At 43.2% G+C, this 18,510-nt stretch overlaps 1 protein-coding gene across 18 annotated transcripts in view; it reads right to left on the reverse strand.

The window, feature by feature from the left end:
* ZCWPW1 (zinc finger CW-type and PWWP domain containing 1) overlaps positions 1-18,510 on the reverse strand; it is a 38,380-nt gene that overhangs the window by 4,319 nt on the left and 15,551 nt on the right. For 6 of the 18 annotated variants that reach the window (XM_085016663.1, XM_085016670.1, XM_085016665.1 and 3 more), the window contains 10 exons: positions 15,790-15,906; positions 14,472-14,592; positions 13,781-13,856; positions 13,230-13,334; positions 12,383-12,466; positions 11,416-11,482; positions 10,901-11,007; positions 2,021-2,081; positions 1,237-1,371; positions 175-670 (listed from right to left, as the gene is read on the reverse strand). In XM_085016663.1, the coding sequence (XP_084872789.1) occupies positions 351-670; positions 1,237-1,371; positions 2,021-2,081; positions 10,901-11,007; positions 11,416-11,482; positions 12,383-12,466; positions 13,230-13,334; positions 13,781-13,856; positions 14,472-14,592; positions 15,790-15,906 (1,193 nt within the window). In that variant the 3' untranslated portion in view covers positions 175-350. Of the gene's footprint in view, positions 1-174; positions 692-1,236; positions 1,372-2,020; positions 2,082-10,900; positions 11,008-11,415; positions 11,483-12,382; positions 12,467-13,212; positions 13,335-13,780; positions 13,857-14,471; positions 14,593-15,789; positions 16,293-16,932; positions 17,496-18,510 lie in introns of those variants that run through there. The other 12 variants (XM_013995438.3, XM_085016664.1, XM_013995431.3 and 9 more) reach the window with 5 other exon arrangements.

Consider the following 18,510-nt stretch of genomic DNA (forward strand, 5'->3'; position numbering starts at 1 on the left):
GGGACCCCAGAGCCGCCCTCTCAATGTCCTTCTCCCGGGACTCGGGTGTCATCACCTTCCCAGGTCCCCATACTGACAGGCCTCCCACCAGAAAGCACAATGGGCTACAGTGACATGGAAGAGGATGGGAAGAAGCCAAAAGAAAGCATGTGGTTAGAGGTGAACCAAACCCACTAAATCAGTAACCTGGTTTATTAACACATCAACTGGACAACTCTGCCTTTCGCCATTTAACCTCATTGTGAACGAACAACCCCAACACTTCTCAGGCTCTCGGGGACCCTGGGAGAGCCGGCCCTCCTGCTCCCGGGGAAGGGGTGAGAGCACAGGGAGGAGGTGTGAGCACACGGCTATTCCTCAAAGAAGGCCATGGCGAGCTCCCCTGCGGCGTCTCTGCGCTGCGGCTCCTCCCTTGGCTCCGGCTCTTTTCCAACATCCTCCATGAGCTGCTCCAGGTCCAGGTCCCTGGAGGCTTCATCGTCAGAGGGGACACTTCCAGCCTCCAGAATCCGTGGCTCCTGGGGTTCAGGCCCCTCTTTCCCCACCACGGGACAGGCCCCACAAGGAGCTGGTGGAGTCAGCCCCTCAGACGCTATTCTAGCTTCTTTTTCCTCAGACGAGCTGCTTAGTGAGACCTTGCTTTGGGGAGCTTTAAATTTTTTCTTAGGGCCTAAATGAAAAAGTGACAAAACTAAGAGTCCTGTTTGGCCATCTGTTCTCACCTTTTACAAGTCAAACTCCTAATTTTTTTTTCAAGCAATCTCTAGGAAAGATGACCTTTCTCAACAGAAAGAAAATGGGCTTTGGAATCAGAAAGACCTAAATTCAAGCCATGAATCAGTCATATGGTAGACATGGTTCTTGAGCACATTTTAAACCTTTTTAGCCTTAGTCTCCTATCTCTAAAACGGCTAATATTCAGTCATAGAGCTATTGAAAGAATTAAAGGGAATAAGCGTAGAAGTATCTATCTAGCCAGCTCATGGAAAGATCAAAAAATGTTAGTTCCCACCTCCTTACCATTCTCTTACCCCTGAATCAAATCCAATAACAACCATTACATTTCTGCAAAGTATGTTGCTTTCTACAATTTGAAAGATGCCCTTTCGGCCTAATTTTAATTTTTTCTTAAAGTAATAAAAAAAACTGTAGAATTGTTAAGAAATGACACAAGGAGGGGAAATGTGGACATGAACCTCATTTTCCCCACAGTTTTTCCCAAGTCTTGAGCCTTACCTGGCTGCTCTGGATCTGAATTCCCAGGCCCTTCCTTCCTTCTCATTAAGGGTACAGGAGGAGCTGCAGCTTCATTTCCCCGAGATCTCTTCACTCTCTTCCTTTGCAGGGTCGCATCTCCTCCATTTGCTACACCTGCATCACCCCCCACCCCCCAACCAGGAAGGACGATGGTTTACTTCTCCCTGAATGACAGCAGAGCTAGGATCCAGAGAGTTCCCACATTTAGTCTCTGCTCTCCATCTTCCGCTCATCCACAATCTCATGAGCCCCCTCAGTCCCTTTCTTTTTCCCAAATATTTCCTTTTTTTTCCTAGGTCTTCTTCTTTTGTTTTTTTGTTTATTTATTTATTTGTCTTTTTAGGGCCACACCTGTGCCATAAGGAGGTTCCTGGGCCAGGGGTCGAATTGGAGCTGCAGCTGCTGGCCTACACCACAGCCACAGCAACATGAGATCCGAGCTGCACCTGCGACCCACACCACAGCTCATAGCAACGACAGATCCTTAACCCACTGACAGAGGCCAGGGGTCAAACACGAATTCTTATTGATACTAGTCAGGTTCTTAACCTGCTGAGCCACAATGGGAACTCATAACCTAGGATTTTATAATTCAACACACAGAAATGAGAAAGTTCCAGCTTCCCTGATGACACTAGCATGAGTCTTACCCATCTTCTCAGGTTCTGGAACTGACAGCCAGTAAGGCCCACCTATCTGCAGACCCCTCCCACTCTCTCCTGCCCTGCCTTAACTGTGCACATGTCCCATTTATCTTGCTTACCTCTTGCCTTAGGCTTTCTGGTTTGAATTTTGGCTGGCTTCAGACCAGGCAAAGTTGGATCCTGAGAAAAATAAGGAGAGAAAAAAAATAAAATGTAAATGAAGTCACAAAATTTTGAATATAATAGAATAGGATGGTACAGAAATGATGGGTGTACTTAAGGAAGTCAAATTAGGTTCTGTGAGCCTAATACAACTTAAAACAATGACAGCAAAGATAAAAATGTTCATCCTTCTTATTCGATTTGATATTAGTCAATGCAAAGCTCTACGCACGAGAGAAGGAAATAAAGCTAGGCTACAAACATGATAAAAATTGGTAAATTAAAAAATAAAAGAGAGCGAGTTCCCATTGTGGCAAAGCAGAAACAAAACTGACTAGTATCCATGAGGATGCATGTTCAATCCACTGGCCTCGCTCAGTGGGTTGGGGAATCTGGCGTTGCCATGAGCTGTGGTGTAGGTCTCAGAGGCAGCTTGGATACTGTGGTGCTGAGGTTGTGGTGTAGACCAGCAGCTATAGCCACAATTCAACCTCTAGCCTGAGAGCTTCCATATACTGTGCGTGCAGCCCTAAAATCAAAAATAAAAGAGAAAATAAAAAAGAAAGTGAAACATACATTTCAGAACTTTCAGTTTCCACTTCTACATGTAAGGAGCTAAGTCATAACTGTTCTAACGACAATTTTTTAAGCTGAACAGGAGTTCCCACTGTGAAATAACAGGATTGGTGGTGTCTTGGGAGCACTGGAACACAGGTTTGATCCCTGGCCCGGCACAGTGAGTTAGGGTTCCGTCACTGTAGCAGCTGCAGCTTTGGTCACAACTGCAGCTCAGATCTGATCCCTGGCCTTGGAACTTCATAATCCGAGGGGCAGCCAAAAAAGAAAAAAAAAAAAAAAAAAAAAAAAAAAAAGGCTAAACAATGTGCAAAATCAACATCTTTTTTTGGATCCAAAAGACACAGGGCAAACCTCTGCCCTCGAAATTGAAAATACAGAGGCAAATATATATTGGCTTACCAGAGCAGACTCAAAAGCAGAAACTACCAGGAGAACTATTGCCAGGACAAGAAAACCTCAATAGTAATAAATGAATTACTCAGTTTAGACAAGTCTGAGAGACAGAGATACCCAGTCATGGGGCGGCAGTGGGGGGCGCTTCCAGACTTTTGTGAGTTTTACACCTCTGAAAGCCCAACCAGATTCTCCCAGAAAATATCAGAGAAAAATTCCTTCATGCTTCCAGCAGGGAGAGGGAAGGGGAACCATTCTGAAATACACCAGAGTACTCTCTTCTTCTTAACAAGGCTTGCCCTCAGGAGAAACTAGTTAACCAGAACCTAATCTATTAGAGTGTGAACAGAACCTTTGGGTCTGGGCAGTAAGGAAATAACCACTATAACCATTCTGTCCCACCTAAGGGGAGAAAAAAAAACTAAAAATACTGGGAAGTTCACTGTCTAAAGGAATAGGTCCATTTACAGACATAGACCTAGAACACTTCCCCTCCCTCAAACCTTCCCAGCACATTACTAAAGATATATTTACAGCAGTTCCTTTTACTTGGTACATCATGGCTGTCAATCAAGAAAAAACTACAAGGCATATCAAAAGGCAAAAACACAACCTGAAGAGACAGAGCAAGTATCAAACCTAAACATGAAATGGGTATCTCAACAGAAACCTTCAAAACTGAACATCAGGAGTTCCCGCTGTGGTGCTGCAGATTAAGATCTGACATTGTCTCTGTGGTGACACCAGTTTGATCCCCGGCCCAGTGGAGTGAGTTAAAGGATCTAGCACTCCTGCATCTGTAGCGTAGGTCCCAGCTATGGCTCAGATTCAGTTCCTGGCCCGAGAACTTCCTTGCACCATGGAAAAAATTGCCATAAAAATTTTTTTAAAAAACCTGAAAATCAAAGAGCCCAAAAATTGAAAAAAGAAAAAAAATGAATACAATATCCAACGATTATAGGACAACCATAGAACATATATGTAACTGGAATACCAGGAGGAGAAGAAAAAGAGAAAGGAACCAAAGAAATATTGAAAACAAAAATGACTAAGAATTTCCCAAATTAATGTCAGACACCAAACCAGAGATCCATGAAGTTCAGAGAACACCAAGAAAGAGGAATGCCAAATAACCACACCACAGCATTTTTCAAACTACAAAAAAAACAAAGATAAACTCCTTAAAGAAGATTTAAAAAAAATCTTATATGATAAGCTAACAAAGGGAAGAAAATGGAATCATATAAAATGCTCAATCAGGGAGTTCCTGTCATGGCTCAGTGGAAATGAATCCAACTAGGAACCATGAGGCTTCGGGTTCAATCCCTGGCCTTGCTCAGTGGGTTAAGGATCCGGCATTGCCGTGAGCTGTGGTGTAGGTCGCAGACGTGGCTCAGATCTGGCGTTGCTATGGCTATGGTGTAGGCTGGCAGCTGTAGCTCCAATTAGACCCCTGGCCTGGGAACCTCCATATGCTGCTGGTGTGGCACTAAAAAGCAAAAAAAAAAAAATGCTCAATCAAAACTACAAAAGAGAGGTAAAGAATGGAAAACAAAAATAGGAAGAGGAGTTCCCATCATGGCACAGTGGTTAACGCATCCGACTAGGAACCATGAGGTTGCGGGTTCAATCCCTGGCCTTGCTCAGCGGGTTAAGGATCTGGCGTTGCTGTGAGCTGTGGTGTAGGTTGCTGACGAGGCTCAGATCCCGAGTTGCTGTGGCTGGGGTGTAGGCTGGCGGCTACAGCTCCAATTAGACCCCTAGCCTGGGAACTTCCATATGCCCCGGGATCGGCCCTAGAAATGGCAAAAAGACAAAAAAAAAAAAAAAAAAAAAAAGGAAGAAAGCAGGTTCCCATTGTGGCTCAGCAGGTTATGAACCCAACTAGTATCCATGAGGATGTAGGTTCAATCCCTGGCCTTGCTCACTGAGTTAAGGATCTGGAGTTGCCATGAACTGTGTTGTAGGTTGAAGTGAGTTAAGGATCCTGAGTTGCTATGGTTGTGGTGTAGGCTGCCAACTGCAGCTCCAATTTGACCCTAGCCTAGGAACATCCAAATGCCACAGGTGCTGCCCTTTAAAAAAAAAAAAAAAAAAAAAAAAAAAAAGGAAGAAAGAACAAGGGCAACAAATAGAAAACAGTAGGAGTTCCCGTCGTGGCGCAGTGGTTAACGAATCCGACTAGGAACCATGAGGTCGCAGGTTTGGTCCCTGCGCTTGCTCAGTGGGTTAACGATCCGGCGTTGCCGTGAGCTGTGATGTAGGTTGCAGACGCGGCTCAGATCCCGCGTTGCTGTGGCTCTGGCGTAGGCCGGTGGCTATGGCTCCGATTCGACCCCTAGCATGGGAACCTCCATATGCTGCAGGGGCGGCCCAAGAAATAGCAAAAAAAAAAAAAAAAAAAAGAAAACAGTAGCAAATACTGTAGATATAAATCCAACTGTATGAATAATTACTTTGAGTTTAGACAGTCTAAATAAATGTCTAAAATGACCAATTAAAAGGCACAGATTGTCAGAATGGATCAAAAAAATAAGACCTAACTATATACTGTCTATAAGAAACCCACTTTAAAGTATATATAATGTATATATAATAAATGGATGAAGAAATATATTAAATGGATGACAAAAAATATACCATGCTAACACTGATCCAAAGAAAGCAGGAGTAGCTAATGTATTAATTTCAGACAAAGCAGACTTCAAAACAATGAAAGTTAGGGAAGAAGGGCAGTACATAATGATAAAGGGGTTAATTCTCTGAGAACACATAACAATCCTAAGAGTTTATGCAGCTCACAATAGAACACCAAACTACATGAGGCAAACAATGACAGAATTGGAAAGAAAAATAGTTGATTCCACTATCATAGTTGGAGACTTCAACACCCTTCTATCAGAAATGGACAGATCCAGCAGGCAGAAAATCAGTAAGGACATAGCTGAACTAAACACCACCACCAATTAACTGAATATGATTGACATCTTTAGATTATTACTTCATCCAACAACAGAGTACACCTTCTTCTCAGGCTCATATGGAACATTCACCAATATTGACCACAGTCTCAGCCATAAAACACAACTTAATTTCAAAAGAATAAAAATCCTATTATATCTGCTCTCAGATCCCACTGAAATTAAACTAGAAATCAATAACAAAAAGGTAACTGGAAGGAGTTCCTCTGTGGCTTAGCAGGTTAAGGACCCAGCATTGTCACTGAAGCAGCTCAGGTCACTGCTATGGTGCAGGTTTGATCCCTGGCCTGGGAACCTCCACATGCCACAAGCACAGCCAAAAAGGAAAAAAAATGGAAACTCCCAAAACATGTGGATATTAAACACCACATTTTTTTTCCTTTTTCTATCACCCCCACGGAAGTCCCCAATCCAGGAATTGAATCCAAGCCAGAGCTGCAACCTTCACCACAGCTGCAGCAACACAGGATCCTTAACCCACTGCACAGGGCCTGGGATGGAACTAGGCACCTCCACAGAGACAAACCAGATCATTAACCCACTGTACCACAGCAGGAACTCCAAACGACACTTCTAAATAACACATAGGTCAAAGAAGAAATCTCAAAAGAAATTTTTTAGTGTGTTGAACTAAATGAAAATGAAAATACAACTTACTAAAATATGTGAGATACAGTGAAAGCAGTGCTTAGAGGGAAATTTATAGCATTGAATGCATATATTGGAAAATCAATCACCTAGGAGTTCCCATTGTGGCACAGTGGAAATAAAGGGAAGAAATTATACCAATTCTGGAGTTGCCGTCGTGGCTCAGTGGTTAACGAATCCAACTAGGAACCATGAGGTTGTGGGTTTGATCCCTGGCCTCGCTCAGTGGGTTAAGGATCCGGCATTGCCATGAGCTGTGGTGTAGGTTGCAGACGTGTCTCGGATCCCGCAGTGCTGTGGCTCTGGCGTAGGCCAGCAGCTACAGCTCTGATTAAACCCCTAGCCTGGGAACCTCCATATGCTAGCCTGGGCCCTAGAAAAGGCAAAAAGACAAAAAAAAAAAAAAAATTGTACCAATTCTCTATAATCTGTTTCAGAGACTAGAAGCAAAGAGAATATTTCCTAACTTATTTTATGACTATCATCTCAGTTCCTATTGTAGTTCTTGGTTCTTACTGGAGCAATTTCAGAGAATAGCAGGTTCCTTTTCTTTACTCTCCTTTCTTCCTTGTGTGGATATTAGGATATTCACTATTTTATTTCCTAACTCATTCTATGAGGCCAGCATTACCCTAATACTGAAACCAGACAAAGACAATACAAGAAAAGAAAATGATAAGCCAATATCTCTTAGAAAGAGATGTAAGATGTAAAAAGTCCTCAACAAAATATTAGCAAATCAAATCCAACAATGTATAAAAAGAATTATACACCATGAACAAGGGGGATTTATCTAATGCATGCAAGGCTGGTTCAACATTTGCTTTTTTTTTTTTTTTTAGGGCCACACCCATGGCATATGGAAGTTTCCAGGCTAGAGGTCAAATCAAAGCTATAGCTGCTGGCCTACGCCATAGCCACAGTAACTCAGGACCTGAGCCATGTCTGCAACCTATACCACAGTTCATGGTAATGCCAGATCCTTAACCCACTACATGAGGCCAGGGATTGAACCCTCGTCCTCATGGACACTAGTTGTGTTCATTACCACTGAGCCACAACTCCTGGTTCAACATATGAAAATCAATTCATGTATTCCATCACATCAACAGGCTAAAAAAAAAAATCATATGATCATATCAATAGATGCAGAAAAAGCATTTGACAAAATTCAACACTTATTCATAACAAAAATTCTCAGTAAATTAGGGATACAGCTGAACTTCCTCAACTTGATAAAGAATATCTACAAAAAGGCTTCAGCCAACCTCATAGTTAATGGTGAGAAACTAGGAATCAGACACAAGGCAACAATGTCCCCTTTTGCCACTCCTTTTCTTTTTTTCTTTCTTTTTCTTTTCTTTTTATAGCTGGACCTGTGGCATATGGAAGTTCCCAGGCCAGGGGCTCAATCGGAGCTGCAGGTGCAGGTTATGCCACAGCCATGGCAATACCACATCTGAGCTGCATCTGCAAACTATGCCACAGCTTAATGACAATGCCAGATCCTCCACTGAGCCAAGCCACACAGAGACAACACTGGGTCCTTATCCTGATGAGCCACAATAGGAACTCCATCACCACTCCTTTTCAACATCATACTGGAAGTTCCAGCTCATGCAATAATATAAAGGAAACAAAAAGTATAGAGACTGAGGATGAAGAAATGAAACTGTCTTTGTTTACAGGTGACATGACTACCTATGTAGAAAATCCAAAAGTAACAAATAAAAACTCCAGCAGCTAATAAGCAATTGTAGCAAGTTTGGAGGACACAAGATTAATATACCAAAGTTAATAACTTTTCTATATACCAGCAATAAACAAGTGGAATTTGATATTTAAAAGCACATTTAGGGAATTCCCATTGTGGCTCAGCAGGTTAAGAAACTGACATAGTGTCTACGAGGATGAAGGTTCCATCCCTGGCCTTGCTCAGTGGGTTAAGGATCTGGCATTGCTGCAAGCTTCAGCATAGGTTGTAGATGTGGCTTGCATTTGGTGCTGCCGTGGCTGTGGTGTAGGCCAGCAGCTGCAGCTCTGATTCAACCCCTAGCCCAGGAACTTCCATATGGTGCAGGTGTAGTCCTAAGAAAAAAACAAATAAATAAAAAGCACATTTATGGAGTTCCCGTCATAGCGCAGTGGTTAACGAATCTGACTAGGAACCATGAGGTTGCAAGTTCGATCCCTGGCCTCGCTCAGCGGGTTAGGGATCTGGCATTGCCGTGAGCTGTGGTGTAGGTCGCAGACTCGGCTCGATCTCGCGTTGCTGTGGCTCTGGTGTAGGCTGGCGGCTACAGCTCCGATTCAACCCCTAGCCTGGGAACCTCCATGTGCCGCGAGTATGGCCCTAGAAAAAGACAAAAAGACAAAAAAAAAGAAAAAAAAAAGAAAAAAAGCACATTTATATACCATTTATATTAACACCCTCCAAAAATTAAATACTTAGGTATAAATCTAGAAATATATATACAAGATATACATGAGGAAAACTACAAAACTCTGATGAATGAAATCAAAGAAAAACTAAATAGATGAAGAAATGGTTCATGTTTGTGAGTGGAAAGACTCAATATTTTCAAGACGTTAGTTTTTCTCAGCCTGATCTATAGAATCAATGCAACTCCAATCAAAATCCCAGGAAGTTATTTTGTGGATATCAACAAACTGATTCTAATGTTATACGGAAAAGCAAAATACCCAGAATAGCCAACACAGTATTGAAGGAGAAGGACAAAGTTAAAAGACTGACCCTACCCAAATTCAAGACTTACTGTAAAGCTACAGTAATCAAGACCGTGTGGTACTGGTAAAAGAATAGACAAATAGATCAATGGAACATAAGACAGAACCCAGAAATAGACTTACATCAACAGAGTCAGCTGATCTTAGACAAAGAAGAAAAAAGGCAATAAAATGGAACAAAGATAGTCTTGGGGTAGGGACTTTGCCCACAGTATGCAGAAGTTCCCAGGCCAGGGATCAAATCTGCTCCACAGAAGCAACCTAAGTCACAGCAATGACAACAGAGCCTTAACCCACTGAGCCACCAGGGAACTCTCACAAAGATAGACTGGTTTTTTTGGTTTTGTTTTTTTTTTTTTAGGGCCGGATCCTTAATCCACCGAGCGAGGCCAGGGATCGAACCCACAACCTCATGGTTGCTAGTCAGATTCACTTCCACTGCACCATGATGGGAACTCCATCAGTTTTAAATAAATGCACCATTCTGGTGGGGGATATTGATAACATGGGGCAGGGGGATATGGGAACTCTTTGTACCTTCCTCTCAATTTTCCTTTGAACCTAAAACAGCTCTTAAAAGTCTTTAAATATGAAAAAATATATATATTTCATATGCATGAAAACACTCAGGAAATAAACTAATGAATATCCTAATATCCACACAAGGAAGAAAGGAGAGTGAAGAAAAGCAACCTGCTATTCTCTGAAATTGCTCCAGTAAGAACCAAAGAACTACAATAGGAACTAAAATGATAATCAAATAAGTTCTGGAGTTTCCATTGTGGCTCAGTGGTAACAAACCCGATAGTATCCATGAGGATGCGAGTTTGATTCCTGGCCTCACTCAGTGGGTTAAGGATCTGGCGTAGCAGTGAGCTGTGGTGTAGGTTGCAGATGTGGCTCAGATCCCATGTGGCTGTGGCTGCGGTGTAGGCCAGCAGCTGTAGCTCCGATTTGACCTCTCCCCTGGGAACTTCCACGGGCCACCCCCTAAAAAAATAAAGTTCCTAGAGATGTGAAATATTAGACTGAGTAAAGAGGAGACTCTCCTTCCCCAGAAACCCCTAAGAAGATAAGACCAGCCAGTCAGGATGACCCTGAGGCAGGGGCCGGACAGTTCCTTAGTAAATATAAATCCGGAGTTCCCATATCATGGCTCAGTGGTTAATGAATCCTACTAAGAACCATGAGGTTGCGGGTTCGATCCCTGCCCTTGCTCAGTGGGTTAAGGATCCAGCGTTGCCATGAACTGTGGTGTAGGTCGCAGACGCGGCTCGGATCCTGTGTTGCTATGGCTCCGGTGTAGACCGGTGACTATAGCTCCGATTGGACCCCTAGCCTGGGAACCTCCATATGCCGCAGGAGTGGCCCTAGAAAAGGCAAAAAGACCAAAAAAATTAAAAAATAAATAAATAAATATAAATAAATCCATGCTAACCAGATGCCCTACAGCAATCTCCTAAAAGGAATCCCCAAGATCAATCTTACTTTTTTCTCTTGCTCCTCCTCCACTTCCTCCTCCTCCTCCAACTCTGACTCTTCCTCTTCCTTCTCCATGCAGGAATCTGAACTGTTAGCCCTAGAGAGCATTAAGTCTACAACAGGAATAAGAAGGAAAGGCTAAAAAAATTATCCAATAAAAAAATTGATTCATTAGTGGAGCTGATTCCAAAGAATCAGTTTTCAAACTTTTTCATATCCAAGTGGTATTTTCTCCATAAAACACGATCCTAGATCATGGTTCCACCCCTTGCAAAGTCCTGTCACTATGCAACATGCACCCTCCCTCCTTACTCTCTTTTCTCCTCCACTTCTCTCTTTACCCCTCTGTCTATCCATACATCCCAGATACTTGGTCAATGGCATCCATGGAGAACCTCCTATTATAGAATTCAGAACTAGGCTGATGACATTAGATACACAATAAAGAAATGTTTAAGTTGCTGCCCTCATGAAGGAATTCCTCTCCACCATCTCTAGTCCTTAACTCCTACTTATCCTACCTTTTCCTTCCCCACCATGGTCAGATCCACTGTATCGGCTCCAGAAACCAAACAAATTAACCCGCTCCTGAGGGAACCAAGAAACAAAGGCATTATCCACTACTCTCCCAGGAGCTATTTGTGCTTTCTTGTTTTCAAGATTTTTTTGTTGCAGAATTTTTATACATATTCCACACCATTTTCACTTTAAATTTCACATTAGGGAGTTCCCGTCATGGCTCAGTGGTTAACGAATCTGACTAGGAACCATGAGGTTGCGGGTTCAATCCCTGGCCTTGCTCAGTGGGTTAAGGATCCAGCGTTGCCATGAGTTGTGGTGTAGGTCGCAGGTGCGGCTCAGATGTGGCGTTGCTATGGCTGTGGCACAGGCCAGCAGCTACAGCTCCGATTAGACCCCTAGCCTGGGAACCTCCATACACCGCGGGTATGGCCCTAGAAAAGACCAAAAAAAAAAAGAAAAAAGGAAAAAGAAAAATAAATTTCACATTAGGTTTATCTATATTTTTATGGAGATTAACCAGTATAATATATTACATTATAATACATAATATTATTATTTCTTTTTCTAGTTTGTTTACAGTTCAGTTAATAACTGGAAAGGGGAAATGCACTATTTGTAGTGCTCTGCCCCACCCAAAGGCACAATTTGAGAGTAAAAACTGACTCCACATAAAAGAACGGATAAGATACATACAACTGAGACCTGAAATTAAACAGGAAAGTAAGATGCTCCCTACCACAAACTGACTCTGCCTGGGTTTAGAAAAGATCCCATTTGTCCAAATATAAGGAAACGAATGGACAATTTAAGGAGTCAAGGGAATCTGGCCTGGGAAGAAAAGACTAGTAGTTTTAAGATCAACTATAACGGATAAGAACAAGCCAGTTTTCTGTAGTAGGGGATGTATGGTTTGCTTTGTGTCGCAAGTCCCAAAAAGGAGCAGGTATGTGATCTAAACTCTCCCACCTGAATACTGATCTGCTCTGCCTCTTGAGCCATCATCAGGGCTGCCCCAAGTTTCTGGCTGCAGTCCTTATTCCTGCACTTTTTCTGAAATAAAAGGAGATTAGAGTCAATGATAAATATTAGCTGTGAGCTAAGGTGTAGGTCGCAGATGCAACTCGGAGTCTGTGTTGCTGTGGCTGTGGTGTAGGCCGGCAGCTGCAGCTCCGATTGGACCCCTAGCCTGGGAACCTCCGTATACTGCAAGTGCAGCCCTAAAAAGACTATGCATATTTTTTTTTGAGAGGTGACCCCAACATACTGCTACTCACCAGACGTTATCTTTACATCCATTTCCAGTTTCTGGTACTGATATGATACTTCTATTCTTCATCTTTTGAGCTTAGAGACACAAACCCCCCTTACATCCAAATAAAACTCTCATCAACTTCTAGCAATACTTTCAACCAACACTTTGGTTTCCTCTCCAAAGTAAAGCCCATGGAAATTTTTAAAGGCAAGATTAAAGGATTTCCAGTGATTGCACTTCTAAGCTTCTCACAAGTTTCTTCAGATCCAGATGTTTGATTTAATACTCACTACCTGATTTTTCTAAGGTCCCAGAGCTTCTGGGCCTCTGATCATTTGTAAGGCTAATCCCCCAATTATAGGGAGAAAATATTGTTTCATTAACCATCCTTCTGCAACCCTGGTAGAAAGAAGAGTCCTTCACGAATAACCACACCCTTGCATACTTGGTTAGACGTGGGACTTTCTCTAAACAGCTTCCCCTAGCACAGTCAGGTTTAACAATGGGAGATTTAGTTTTTCAAGTTCCCTGTATCACAACTGACCCCGGAGAGTTGCTCACCACTCCAGCTAGCTCCGGGGACAGCTCCTGGAAGTTCTTTAGCATGTTGACTGGGATCCAAGCACGAGAGACTGTTTCTCCAAAAAATGTCACGTGGTACTTGGACTGAAATAAAAGATGGTTCTGTTACGGCCTCTTGTCCTTCTCCATGCTTTGGCCCTCCAGCCAGAAGGGGTAGGAGAACTTAGGATCCACAAGGAAGGGAGTGCTGGGCTTCATCCATTCCCTTAAACTTGACCTACCTACCCCACCTCACTCCACTGTTCTTCCATCCAGACCTCAAGACTAACCAAAGCATATTTATCAAAAACATAAATGTCCTGACAGAACACACTAAATCAACTATAACAAAATTTAAACCACAAATGTCCTAATAATGAATAAATATTTAATTTAATTAAGTACAAGTTTATTTCCATGTTTGTCACTCCAGCTAAGTATCTGTTTCTGCTCATGTCTGCTGGCTCTGTTTATACTTCTAACTCTGCACATCTGTTAGGATGGATTTGTTCATTACTTTGACCTAGCCACCCTGAACCAAGAAAACTCACCGGTAGGGAATCAAGATGAGAAGCAAAAAGAAAATATTCTCCCAGGTCAGGATCAGATTCTACCATTCCTGGCCACCTGGAGAAGACAGATGGGTAGAGGGGACAGAAGGCGGTTAGATGAACAGAACACAAACTCATCAATATACATGTACAGAAATCAGCAATGTGTTTGGCAAACAAAAGATCCCCAAAACAGAACCCTCTGTAACTCCCCACAGTGGTCATTAACAAATGACTGAAGTGACTTCCATCAATGTACAAAGAACCCCAGGATTTTCCTAGTAAAAGTATCTTATTGTTCTAGGTCTTCTGGAAACTTCAAGAACAAAATCTTCTGACTAGTGACATCTCCAAAGAAGAAATTATTCCACTCTTCCTGGTTCTCTTTACTTTGTACATCTCTCAAATCTCAATGTATTAAAAAAAAAAAAAAAAACTTGGAGCCACGTTCCTCTTTCTACCCATTCAGGGTAGAATTGTCTGACCCTTTTTCCCAGGAAGATACACCTCCACTGTGAAACTGCTAGAAAATGTGCTCCTGCAAAGCCTCCAAGCTTGATACTTTAGCTTCTCCCCCACCCCGTGAGTTCTATAAGGCAGGTACCACTTCCATTATAAATGCTTTACATTTCCATCCCCTCCTTACTGATTCTACCACTCCCAGTTCATGAGGGACTGCCATGGGCCCTACCAGGGGTAACCATATTGCTTGGCCCAGATGATGGATCCTGGGATATAGGAGGCATAGGCCACATCACTTTCATGCCCTGTCCAGGTCTCCTCAGGGATATCACAGCGATTATACTCTGCATCTGCCAAAACAGAGGAGGAAAGAAGGGAAGGAAAGCGCCTCATAAGGTGAAAATCTGGATGAGGGCAAGGAGAGGACAAGCAGAAGCTGGCATATGCATCAGGCAGGACCAAAAGGACACCTGGGAGACCGGCACGGAGGAAGAATAACGACCTGAAGGAAATGCAGCTAGAGGCAGGGGAAGCAGGAGTGTTGCCTCGTTATGCTCTGTAGCAAGTGATTACAAACTTCTGCCTATACCCCACAGGTCTGACCCTGCTCCCATCAATGTACCATCACAAAGGTAATTTCTCTGAGACTTTTTTCTTGTCTGTAAAAGAGTTGAGCGAGACTAGATCATCATAATCTCTTTCAAGTAGTTTCAAACATTCTAGAATTCTAAGCCACTGCATCTCTCTCATCTGCTTTTCTCCATGCATCCCATATCCCTTCCTACCCACCTACCCAATACCAACAATCTAATCAGAATGACAGAGTCAAACCAATGCTGAACAGGATGGAATTCACTCAGAATATATGTTTAGATTCTAGGACCCGCCACCCAACATAACTCTTCTCTTTCTAGAAGAAAGGCTGTTTTCTTCTAGCCGCCCCCCCTTTTTGTGGTCTTTTTGCCTTTTCTACGGCTGCTCCTGCGGCATATGGAGGTTCCCAGGCCAGGGGTCCAATCGGAGCTGTAGCCACCGGCCTACACCACAGCCACAGCAACACGGGATCCAAGCCGCATCTGCGACCTACACCACAGTTCACGGCAACACTGGATCCTTAACCCATTGAACAAGGCCAGGGATCAAACCTGCAACCTCATGGTTCCTAGTTGGATTCGTTAACCACTGCGCCATGACGGGAACTCCCTTCTAGCCCTTTTTGCCTGATTCATTCTGATATATCAGGAAGATCCTTTCCTCTCCTCTAAACACTAACACAAGAACACCTGGAATTATAACTATAATTCTGTCATATTTTGGGGGGCTGCACCCATGGCATACAGAAGTTTCTAGGCTGAGGATCAAACCTGTGCCTCAACAGCAACCCAAGCCATTGCAGTGACAATGCCAGATCCTTAACCACTGTGCCCCAGCAGAAACTCCTATTTTTGTCATATTTAATCTAAAGGATGCAAGCAGAGAAAGAAAGGAAGGACCAATAAAAACTGATTTACAAAAAAAAAAAAAAAAAAAATTCTACTCCACTCTACCTGTATTCTGGTCACAGGACCAATTATCTGGAAGGACTGAGGGGTCAATGTTCCCACGTAGCCGCCTCCATTTCTCACAGTTTGGAGAAGAACACTGGACCCAGACTAGACACTGATCTGTCACAGGAAAAAATCTGAAGTAAGAGACTCAAAAATGTGTTCTTCCTTCTTCAATTCAATTAAAATCAATATACTTCCCACCACCGCATCCCTGCTGGAATCACATAGCCTTAGAGATCAACTAGTCCAATCCCTGACTTATAAATGGGAAAACTAAAAGCTCAGAGAAGATAACAAGGAGTTCCCGTTGTGGCACAATGGTTAACGAATCCAACTAGGAACCATGAGGTGGCAGGTTTGTTCCCTGGCCTTGCTCAGTGGGTTAAGGATCCAGCGTTGCCGTGAGCTGTGGTGTGGGTTGCAGATGCAGCTCGGATCCCACGTTGCTGTGGCTGTGGTGGAGGCCAGTGGTACAGCTCCGATAAGACCCCTAGCCCGGGAACCTCCATATGCCACGGGAGCGGCTCGAGAAATGGCAAAAGCCAAAAAAAGAGAGAAAGAGAGAGAGAGAGGGAGAGAGAGAAAGATAACTAACAGCTGAAGATCAGTCTAAATTGGTCGCAAAGCTGAATATAAACCCAGGTCTCACATCTCAAGCTTTCTTTCATACCATGCTATCATCTCCCCTGCCCTCAAGGCAGAAAGGAGTGTTCTTTGTATTGACAGTTCTTTAAAAGGTTGCCTGGCATCCTTCTGGCTAGTGCCTCATTCTCTGCTGTCATGTCACTACTAAAAGTACTTTTGAAGGACTAATCAGCATCTCTTTTGCTCATAACATCCAGAGTTCCTATTTGAATCTCAACAAATTAACCTGACACCAAATCACTAAATTGCAGCCCTTGAGACCTGAGTTCACTCCCCTCCAAAAGACAGGTCTAAGCCTGTTTACTTCAGGCCCTGCTCAAAGGCCAAACATGCCTTTTATCCGTTATCTTCCAAATTTTCTCTATCCCCCCATCTTCTAAGTTGACCCAAAGCCCCCCACAGCCTCTACTCGCTCCCTCCCAAACCCTTCCACTACATTCTTTGGAATTCCAGACAAAAGCAACAAAAGTCCACATATTGTCAACCTCTTCTCTGAACCTCTCCTCCTTTTGAAACCTGGTGATGCACTAATGACAAGGCCCCAACCTGACCCCTGCAGCCCTCTAAGTACAGTCTGCTCCTTCTCACATACCCCAGGCCAGAAAGTGGGGCCAGCATCATCCTTGCTCCCTACTGATATTTAGTACCTTCCCTCCTATAAAAACCCTTCCTCCCTTGAGGTCCATGCTATTGGATTACACTGCCCTCTCATCTCCCTCATAAAGATGTTGGCATCTGGCACCTGGTTCAGTCTCCTCCTGTCCACCTCCTACCCTCACACCTTTCCTTCACCTCAGGAACCCACTCTCATCCTGCATGCCCCACCCAGTCATCTGCAGAGACCTCACACTCCCCTAAACACACTTATCCAAACATCCCTCTCTGATAAAAATGCCCCATCCTTCTACCTCACCTGCTCAAAAACAACCACAGCAACTTTCACTTTGTCTAGATCTCCAATCCTACCTTCCTCTCAATCTAGTAGCAACCTCTTCACTCTGTATTTACACAGATTTATTACCTTAGACTCTTTTGCCGATATCTTTAACTCCCTTCCCCTCTGTCCTCCCTCCCTCCTAGCTGGCAAAACACAACTCTGAATGAACCCACTCGGCCTTTTCTGTGCCTATACCCATTCAGTGCCTGTTGCTAGAGAACAATCACACAATCAGGCACATAAGTACATTTATATTCATAATAAGCATCAATCAATACGTTTCTCTACTAAATTCACTATCAAATTCTACCTTAAATGCTGAAACACACAGGAGGCCCTCCATCTCACCAAAATCAGCCCTCAGAAAAGCAAGTGAATTACATTCAGCAGTTGAGGATATTTGCATCATTTCAAAATATCTCATATTATGGTTCACTTTCTAAATGACTTTATTTTGGAGAATATAGCACTGGTGGGGAATGATGTATTAGTCTGAAAAGTGCCACTCAAAGTTTTGGATGTTTATGGAGGTGACCTGGCAAGACTAGAAAAAAAGAGTGGGGAAAGGGCCAGGGACCTTAAAAGTGAACAGAGATGAATAAAATAAATGGTGGTTGTGAAAATAATGAATATTCATGAGGAAATAAGTGGGGGGAATCATCCTAATGCTATAAAACTAGGTATTTGTGGTTTAGGATGAAATTTCCAAGGACAGTTTTTAAAGACATTCAGTTCCTTAAAGTTTCCTTTCAAACAACTTAGAAGGTGTGTTTGAAAACTGCGTTTGAGGTTCCTGACGTGGCTCTGTGATAATGAGCACTGATGTCATAGACACATGTCAAAAGCATTTGAGTTGACTGCTCATTCCTGAAATGCTAGTTTCCTTGGGTTCTGTGATTCTTCATTCTCCCGCTTCCCCGCCCATATTTCTGGCACCTCCCTCCTCAGTCTCCTTTACTGGATTCTCCTTCTTCTCTGTCCAATCTCCAGGCCTCTAGTGTATATCTGTGTGTCGTTACATGTGAAAATGGATTTCAAGGCTAAGGGGATGAGTGAGCTGGCCTCAGGAGAAAGTGCCGCATGGGGAGTGAAGACCCGTGATCAGGCTTTGGAACCTCAGCTCAGAGACCCTAGAATGT

The sequence above is a fragment of the Sus scrofa genome, chromosome 3 (assembly GCF_054392235.1).
Source record: "Sus scrofa isolate SSC_HxYL_T2T_F1_AM1 chromosome 3, Sscrofa_HxYL_maternal_Yorkshire_Landrace_v2.0, whole genome shotgun sequence".
NCBI lineage: Eukaryota > Metazoa > Chordata > Mammalia > Artiodactyla > Suidae > Sus > Sus scrofa.